Source organism: Arachis hypogaea, chromosome 5 (genome assembly GCF_003086295.3).
Source record: "Arachis hypogaea cultivar Tifrunner chromosome 5, arahy.Tifrunner.gnm2.J5K5, whole genome shotgun sequence".
Lineage (NCBI taxonomy): Eukaryota > Viridiplantae > Streptophyta > Magnoliopsida > Fabales > Fabaceae > Arachis > Arachis hypogaea.
In genome coordinates, this window is record NC_092040.1 from 10588697 (window position 1) to 10598783 (window position 10087).

General features: G+C 30.4%; 2 protein-coding genes across 2 annotated transcripts; one reads left to right on the forward strand and one right to left on the reverse strand.

The window, feature by feature from the left end:
• Nucleotides 1–121: 121 nt before the first annotated feature.
• On the reverse strand, nt 122–4823 carry LOC112800712 (sugar transporter ERD6-like 6). Its single transcript, XM_025843080.3, has 18 exons — nt 4332–4823; nt 4187–4249; nt 4018–4107; nt 3882–3941; nt 3740–3805; nt 3573–3638; nt 3382–3457; nt 2425–2489; nt 2201–2293; nt 1979–2059; nt 1821–1905; nt 1691–1737; nt 1541–1603; nt 1343–1402; nt 1182–1247; nt 1015–1074; nt 554–668; nt 122–354 (listed from the first exon to the last, which is right to left on the reverse strand). Exons 1-18 carry the CDS (start codon nt 4542–4544, stop codon nt 242–244), a joined length of 1482 nt encoding a protein of 493 aa, XP_025698865.1. The 5' UTR covers nt 4545–4823; the 3' UTR covers nt 122–241.
• A 2876-nt stretch (nt 4824–7699) lies between these two features.
• Nucleotides 7700–8866, forward strand: LOC112800714 (alkylbase DNA glycosidase-like protein mag2). The gene has a single exon (XM_025843082.3). The coding sequence runs from the start codon at nt 7871–7873 to the stop codon at nt 8717–8719; it is 849 nt and encodes a 282-aa protein (XP_025698867.1). The 5' UTR covers nt 7700–7870; the 3' UTR covers nt 8720–8866.
• The last annotated feature ends 1221 nt before the right edge of the window (nt 8867–10087 follow it).

The following is a 10087-nucleotide window of genomic DNA, read 5'->3' on the forward strand; positions in this document are numbered from 1 at the left end:
TATGTTGAAAATTACAAATATCACGTATAATTTTGTAGAAAATATAAAAACGGTTAAGCAGCAAGTGTGAAGATTATAATAAATTAATTTTAAATTAAAGAAAACAAAAAGAAACGAGAAATTTATAAGATAAAAAATCTATTAAATTGATCTTTTAAGATTTTGAGTTGAATATTATGTAAAGAGTTCATTTGAATGGCCCAACAAATAGTATAACAAGAAGTTAGGCACGTTATTCCAACTATCTAAAAGAAAACTGAATCTCTTCCAAAGTTCTTCCCTTGGTCTCAGGAACCCATATTGCCGAAAAAGCAACAGTAAAAGCAGCTACCACGGTGTAGATTGCGAATGTTCCTGTTTGTTAATACATACAAAATTAGCAATTTAATTAATAAAATACATACTCTATGTTGTTTTACAACGATAGATTTATTTATTTTTTTGAGTATATCTTTTTTTAATTATTTTGTGATGATAAATTAGCGTGAAAAAAATTACTATGCTTCGGTATACATATGAGAATTACACCTTAAAACATGCATAAATCACAAACCTGCACTGTTCCATGTCAAAAGCAAGTTTGCGGTCATTGTGATCATCCAGGAAGTCAACCAATTTGTCAAAGTGGCTATACTCCCTGCAAGGCCCTTTATATTCACCGGAAGTATCTGAGTGAATCATAATTAAACATATTAATGTGACATTTTCTGTCTCAATTTTTTTAAAAAAGAATCATTTATATTAGAAAAAATACTCAGTTTGGTCCTTGAAGTTATATTCGAGTCTTAATTTAGTCTTTGAAGTTTCAATTGTTTCAATTTAGTCCCTAAACTTTTCAAATTTTAATCACATTAATCCCTGCGCTGGTTTCTTTCACATAATCAATTGAAAAGTTTAAAGACTAAATTGAAGAAATTGAAACTTCAAGGACTAAATTAAAACTCGAGTGTAACTTTAGGGACTTAATTGAGTATTTTTTCTTTACATTATTACTAAGCTACCGCTACTATGTACCTCAGACATTATAAGCCAAGGAATAGGTCCAACACCTAGAGAGTAACCAATCACCATAGTCTACAAAGAAATTTGATCAAGGCGGTAAAAAATGAAACACATTATATCAAATTATATCAAATGAAAATAAATTTAAATGTTCAATGTAGCCAACAAAACATGCTTACCACCAACCCAACAACAGAAACTATTCCCGAAATGCTGTATAGATGAGAATCCACAGATGTGAACCCCTGACAATCTCAATAAAATGAACTAGTTAGTTAAAAACAATCCCAATAAACTGATGAAAATCGAATCACAATCTTATATAGTTACTAGTACCAACCTCCAGATAGAATGCTACAGAAACAATAAGAAGGCTAATTGTCATTACAGATGAAGATATCTGCATATCAGAGCATAACAGATGTGAGATATATCCTTGAAGAAAAGAAAAGAAAAGAAAGGAAATTGAATCACATATCATGCATATCATAATACAATAAAGAGTATGAAAATATTGAAGGATCAATTAATTACTCACTATTAAAAGCAGCCTCCGGCCACTTTTGTCGACTAACCAAGTAGTCAGTCCAGTAGCTATGACCTGATGAACATGAGAATTGAAAGCTGGTAATGATTTATGATAATTGTATCTCTTATTTGATATTTACATGAATAATTAGTATCTAACCTGAATAGCTCCAAGTCCAACTGTAGCAGCATTGCTAGATGAAATTCCTGTTACAAAATAATACTTTATAATGAAGGAAACAGGCCTACAATTATTAAGAGATGATGAGTACATAGAGAAGATACATAACCTGCGTTTGCAAAGATGGTACTTGAATAGAACAACACCCCATTGGTACCACTCAATTGTTGGAGTACAAGTAATCCAATCCCTACCTGCAAGTATATATAAGATTTTGAATATTCAGGGAAGGGACAAACACAGAACAAGGGAACAAACACAGCATACCATTAAAGGATACCAATATCTTTTCATCTTGAGATCTGCAAACCGGATTGTAAATGTCTTTCCGGTCGATGCCACCGATCTCTACACAAATATAACTGTGTTTAGCAGTTATTCTTGTTCTTCAAGTATACTGAGTCTAAAAGACTAAAGCCATATTTTGAATATGCTCCTATTACTGTGACGCATGCACATGAATCTTAATCTTATGATGTAAGAAAATACCTTAATTTCGTGTACTTCAACAGATATATCTGTGTCAAATCCTCGTAACACTTGCAAAGAAGTCTCAAACTCTTCTGTCATCCCCATCTTGGCCTAAATTCCCACAACAATCCAGAAGAAAATAAATAAATGAATTCATCTAGAGCATAAAACACTGTCTTCTTCTTTCCTTTTTCAGGATTGCAAAAATTCAATTAGTATAACGGACAACATGTGATCCATACCAACCATCGGGGAGATTCCGGTATAAAAAATAATCCGGGTATTAAAACTATACAAGGCAAACTTCCTGCAATTGAAAATGGAACAAAAAATGCTATTTGTTACAAGGCATAGTTTTTGGCATGATTGGAATTATGACAAATAATTAGAAATTAGTCAATTCTACTTAAAACTCTCCAAAATAAAAGATAAATTACCCTTATGATATATCTAATTATCGTTGTATGAAATGAGTTGGCTTGTCCTAATTAACATTAACTCTTAATTTAACCTAAGTTATGATAAGTTGATAACTGAACTTTTTTTTTTAAATATAGCTATAGTATTAAACATAAATCATAAGCTCCCTATGATTTTATTTGGCAATATCATGCACATTTAGTAAAAAAATAGTGATAATGACCAAAGATCAAATTAAAGAACTTATAAAGTAATTATAACTAATGTTAGTTAAATGCATTTCTCACTCTAGGAATCTCATCACTATTTTCTTGCCGTTGAAATTAAACTTTAAACGACTTTACATTTAAAAATTTACTGGATAAATACATTTATTAAGGGGAACAAGAGGAAGAATAAAAAATGTAAAATACTAGAACAGATTTTGCTTTGGTTGCAAAATAACCAAACTCAGCTTTTAACTGACTATTGTATTATTATCTTCAATTCATAGTTACAAAGAATAACAAATTTGACCTTTTTTTTGTGACTAAATTTGACCTTATTTAATCGCTCTTCATAATTACAAAATGGAACTTCTCTAATAATTTTTATAAATTGTTTAAAAAAGGTTATACTTTGGTTAATTGGTTAAGTTATTATAATTTAGGTTAAATTAAGAATTAATATTAAGTATGATAAACCAACCCATTTTATCTAATAATAACTAAATATGTTACAAGTAATAAATTATTCTTTATTTTAGAGAAGATCGGAAAAAATACATTTTAGAAATTTACCTAGAACTGCAAGTGCTCTCCAGTTAACAAAAAGGCCTAGGAGGTATGCCAACATTATTCCAATTGTGATAGAGAGCTGATCAACAAATATATTACAACTTTTATTTCAAATAATAATATATATAATAAATATAAGAGGTGAGAAAAAAGAGATGAAGTTTTGACTTTTGAGAAGCAAAAGTAAGTGGTACCTGATTGACCGATCCAAGGGTACCTCTCATATTTTGAGGTGATATCTCAGCTATATAAACAGGAACCTAAACACAAAGTTAAAGGAAAACCCATAGTACACTAATTTCACTTAGAAATCAAAGTCCAAACAAAAAAAAAAAAAAGATGAAAGGGACATCATGATTACCACGTAAGAGATTATACCAACGCCGAAACCTTCCAATAATCTCCCCATAAACAGAAAAGATGAGTCCTATATCAGTAACAACAAATTAATACATCCATTAAAGTATTAAACCCCAATCTGTTAGTTGCTTATTAACACTTACCTTGGCAAAAGAGATTGCGAGCCATCCTATTATATTTGGGATTGCAGCAATCATCAATGACTGCATTCAACATACCAAAAGCATCACAATTCATTCCTGTATAAAGTCAACCTGGAAGAATGATTTAGTTTCTTACCCCTTTGCGACCAATGTATTCAGACATTTGACCACTGACTATAGCTCCCACCATCGCCCCCACATTGGATAATGATCCGAATAAAGAGAACTGCCCCCATCACAGCAAAAGTAAGCAAAACGGTTTATGATCCGAATAAAATCTAAGAAGGAAACAGAACCAACCAAACCTCTGAAAGTGAGAGCTTGAGATCACTAATTATACTTTCCTGAGTGGGAGAAGAATATCCACACTGTACAATGCGAAAAGGAGAACATTAAGGAGTGTATATATACCAAAGAGTGAGCAGAATTTGATGGTGAATGTTTATGTACCGTGAAACCAAACTGAATCGGACCCAGAGCAACGATGAGGACGCAGAAGAGAATGGAGACAGAGGAATCTCGCACCACCTGAATTGAAGATCCTACGATGCTGGACTGTCTAGAACCCAACATCTTGTACCAACTCCCATTGTGCAGGAATGGCTTCCTAAGCTCCTTGTTTCCATCCTCACCGCTACTGCTATCTTCTTTCGCCTCTCTCATACTAAGAATCTGGAAACTGGATCTATCAACAATCTATAACTGCTGTGTGTGATGTTTGTAACAATCAAGGTATTTGACAAGTGACAGTCATACAACAAAACATTGACACACATCTACCATGTTTTGTTTTTATATTAAAAATAACCACAAACTACAAAAAGCTTAACACGGTTGTTGCCTTCGTCATTTTCATTTCACCATCATCAAATCATGTATGATGTATGCAAGATGAATACAAGAGACAAACCATCTTTCTGGTGATATGTCACGAGGAGTTGCTGGCTTTGTGAAGATTAGATCCATCCAATTAATTATGGACCCACTAATAATTAAGTATCCTAATTAAACACATGGGATAACATTATTTAAAAGCCACTTCATTTTTATATTCAGTGTCCTTAATTTGACTTGGACCTAGAACAATCTGCTACCATACTACCATTCCATCCAATTTTACCACTTATTAATTCGACTTTGCATCTCAAAAAACAAAATATGTTTATGTATAAATATATATTATTTAATTTATTTTTAATATATATTTTATATTTTAAAATATTTTTATACGAATGAATAATTTATTGTTTGATTTTATATGTACCGTTACATCCTAAAATCCCACATAGTAATATATGTCTAAAAAAGTAATTAAACAGAAAAATATTAAGGGCCAACAATTTTATTTTATATTGACAAATATTTCTCGCCACAATTTTAATATTTTTAGTTTAATAACTTAACAACATATTTGTAACAAACACTTTTAAATATTGTTATTTAATTATTAATAAAAAATAATAAATTTTGCTAATCTTCTAATCTTATCCATAATTAAATAAGAAAGTAAAGTTACGAGAAATTCATGGAACCCTTCAGATGTACTTAAAGCCATATTTAATATTTTTCTCAAATAAAAAAATATAATTCTTGTATTTTTAAAATAAATATTTTGAGATATCATAACTTCAAGAAATTCATTCTATATATTATATTATCTAAATAAAAGATTCTCCGCAAGTTCACTTCTATTCGATTTATATACTAGAATAAATTATTAAAATGGTGCTAAAAAATTCGCATAACAGACAAAACAAATCGTGCAAGATATTAATAATAAATAAATTCTCATAAAATTTTAAAAATAATAAAAAGAATTAGATATTAAATATATATTTTAAAAAATAATTTTAAATATTAAATTTTGATGTAAATTTTTACAAATTATAATTAAAAAAATAAAACTTTTTATTTTTAAAATTTTATAACCAAGTGAAATTGTTTTAAAGAAAATTTTATTGAGAATGACCATATTTTTTAAAAAAAAAATCTAGATATTAAATTTTGTTTCGAATTTTTTTACGTACTTTTTAAATATTTATTCAGATATTGTCACAAAAAAATCAGATCTAATAAATAAATCGTTTATTAAATATAAAAAGTTATTGTTATTTATAAAAAATATAATATTTATTATTTTTTTGTCATATTTTTAAATTATTTATCAGTTGTTTTATTGATATAAATTTGTTTTATCAAAGGCTATTAGGAGTGTACATGGTTTGGCCCGGCCTGAAGATCCGGTCTGACCCCTAACACTTTAGGGGCTAATTTAATATGATTTCATCAGGTCTAAGGTCGGGTAAGGGTCTTAAAAATATATCCGGTCATTATTTCAGGTCGGGTCCGGGCCATAACTCGGATCACTCGAACTCGGTCCGGTGACCCAGTTACCATACACAATTAATATTTTGTGTTATTAGTGATGGATGATGATTATTCTTATGTGGAATTTAAATATTGTAAACTTTAATATTTTGTGTTATTAGTCATCATAAGATTATAAATTAATGTTTTATGTTTAAAATGCATAAGACTTTAGACTAATGCATAATATCGTGTTATTTGTATTTTTTAAAATATTTGGTATTATTAGACAATATTAATATTGATTATGGTTATGTTTTAATTTTAAAGAAGAATTGATTCTTGTTATATTTTTTTAAGTGAATTTTACTATGTGAATTGTGAAATAATGGTTGAAGATTAGGTGATATTTACATGCTAAAAATTCGATTTTTACCCAATTTTTACCTAGACCAAAGATGCGTAAGTTTTATCGGATTTAGAATTGGATTAAGATCTAAAAATTATGTCCGATATATATTTTAGATCAGATCTAAATTAAACTAAACCGAGTGTGGTTCGATCCATGTACATCCCGAATGGCTACTTTTTAAGTTGATAATTATAAAAATAAAATACTTTTACTAGAATAAACTGAATCGTAATACATATTTATATAGTTTTACTATCAACGCAATAAAACTAAAAAATTGCAGCTGTTGGAAATATAAGAATTTCCTAGACAATGAAAAGACCAGTTGTTGATTCCCGCCCTATTATGATTTTGCAAGTAATTTCACCTTAAAAAAATAAACATTTTTTAATCTTTAATAAAAAAAATTCAATGTTAATAGTTAACAAAATAAAGGTGTAAATACCTAATTCGGTCTTTGTCCATTTTTATGAAGGACAAAGCGATTTCTGTCCAAAAAAAATGACACTTTGATCCTCAATCTTTTTATTTTAGGACAATACGATCTCTCTATTAAAAAAATTATTTAAATAATAATGAAAATTGGTTTTGTGAGAGTTTTATTTGTACTATTAATAAGTTTGTTTTTGAAAAATTCATTCACCAATGGTAGTTAACTGAAGAAAAACTATCAATAAAAATGATGCCACAAAAAATAGTAATTGTAGTACAAATACTTTTTAAAAGAAAAAAATAACATCAAATAAGAAATGAAAAAAGAAAATTTTAATGTTGATAATATTAGTATTAGTGATGATGACAGTAGAGAAAATAATGATGATGATGATAAATCAATAAAAATAATAGAAGTATAAGCCATAATAATAAAGATGAAGAAAGTAATGGTAGTAGTGGTAGTAATTAACTATATTATTGAAAATAATTTTATAAAGATTTAAAATTTCCACAAAATATAAATAAAACCTCCCATAAAATCAATTTTTATTATTATTTAAATAATTTTTTTAACACGTATTATCCCAAAATAAAAAAATTAAAGTTCAAAGTGTCTTTTTTTTTTATAGAAATTACTTTATCCTTTGTAAAAATAAACTAGGACCGAACTGGTATTTACTCCAAAATAAAGTAGAACAAAGAAAAGTTGCCTTGTGCATAGAATACCAAGAGCCTATCCCCATAAATAGAAATAGAAAGACCTTTGGTTGCAAGGTAGTGTTGACTTATCCTCATTCTGTTGTTCCTTTTTCTCAAGTGTTTCTGAAAAAGAAAAATGAAGCGAACTCGATCTCAAACCAAAGAAAGCATTTCCGTCTCCAAATCAGAATCCCTAACCGCTTCCTCTTCCAAACTCCCATTTCGCGCCAAAAAGATCCCAAGACTCCCCTCTTCCTCCAACAACAACAAGAACAAAGAAACCCTCATTCCCGAAGATTCAACACCACCACCACTACCTACTCCGAAACCGTTGACTTCTACAGGGGAAATGGAGCTCGCACTTCACCACCTCCGTGCCGCCGATGTCACCCTCGCCGCCTGCATCGACGCCTTCCCGACGCCGCACTTCCACACTCACCGCTCTCCCTTCTTCTCTCTCGTCAAGAGCATCATCTCCCAGCAGCTCTCCAACAAGGCCTCCCAATCCATCGAGGACCGTTTCGTCGCCCTCTGCGGCGGCCCACACTCAGTTGGGCCTGACTCCGTCCTGGCTCTCTCGGCCCAACAGCTCCGCGGAGTCGGGATATCAGGGCCCAAAGCCACCTACCTGCATGATCTGGCAAGCAAGTACCGCGATGGGCTCTTGTCGGATTCGTCCATACTGGAAATGGACGACGAGACTCTCTACAAGAAGCTGACGATGGTGAAGGGAATTGGGCCTTGGTCGGTCCACATGTTCATGATCTTCACACTTCACAGGCCTGATGTTCTACCAGTTGGAGACCTTGTTGTTAGGAGAGGTGTGGAGCGCTTGTATGGGCTGAAGTCATTGCCTCAGCCTTCGCAAATGGAGAAGCTTTGCGAGCAGTGGAAGCCCTATAGGTCTGTTGGGTCTTGGTATATGTATAGGCTTGTTGAAGCAAAAGGAATATTGCCATTGCCACCACCAACATCCCTACTTTGAATTATTCACGTTTTTGCTATTTTTTGTTTTGGGCCTCATTAGGTAGTCCATTAATGAAACTACTTGGGCCTTCTTAAAGTGTACGAAGCTAATGAAGGCTTTATTGTTCTATTATGTGCCAGTAATGAAAGATATTCTCTTTCTTCACTCACTGTGCGAATTGGAAGAAAAAGACAAAAGGTGAGGATCATAAGGCATGACACGGGGCACTTTATATCTTGGGATAGATAGAGTAGAGCTTAGCACTATGAGACAAAGCAATAGACGACAAAAGATGATGCATCATTCATTCATGTTTTAAAGTTTTGTTCTCTTGCTTTAATGATAACAATAATAATGCGTGCCAATAAACTTGATGCTGCAAAATGCTAATCTATCTTTGTCTTACGTATTTACGTAACACAAGCAAAGCCGCAGAAGAAATAGAGACAACTGGCAATGAGCAAGAATGATCAAGTTAAGGGTTAAATGCACGCATGAACCTCGTATACTACAGACGTGGGACGTCCTTCCTGCGTTACCCGAATAAATGCCATTGCCCCGTACAAACACTATTATAGCATGTGAATGTGATGCAATATCGAAGGTTACAGTTTGACGTAATGTTGTTATAACAAATTAAAGAATCTTTACTTTAGGGCAGCCTATTGCAAAGCTTAGCCAATGACACTATTAGTGGCTAGTGGTTACAGAAATAAAGATATAAAGCCAAATTGCTAAGTGGCGATGATATATGTGCGGTAATAAGATTTCAGCGCCTGCAAATTAAGTTAAGTTGATCTAATAATTAGTTTATTAGTAAATATTAAGAATTTAAATTAAGACAAATAATATATATCTATTACGGATAAAATAGAATACGAATTTAGAGTATATTATATCCTACCTGCATTCTTAATATATTATATAAGTTAAAATTTAAAATAACTACTAAATTAATTGTTTAAATTACTAATTTAATATACTTGTTATTTAAAGAATAATGTTTGTAAGCATTTAGAATTAAAAGAAGAATGACACATTTATTTTTATTTGTATTATTTTAATTTTATTAAAAAATTAATAATTATGCTATTTATAATTTTATGTTAAATTTTTTAAAAATTTTATTATTTTTAATTTAAATTTAAATTTAATTTTTTATTTTTATTTTTATTAATTTGTATAAAATATAAAATAATTAAATTTTATATTTATTTAAAAAATTTTGATTTTCTTGTGGGTACGATAAAGTTAAAAAATTTAAGATACAGATAGGATTAATGTTAAAAATTTTAAACTGTATGTAAAATAAGATTAAATTTTAAAAAGAATTTTAATTTTCAGATAACAATAGAATAGAATCTGAACCTATTTTATTCTATCAAT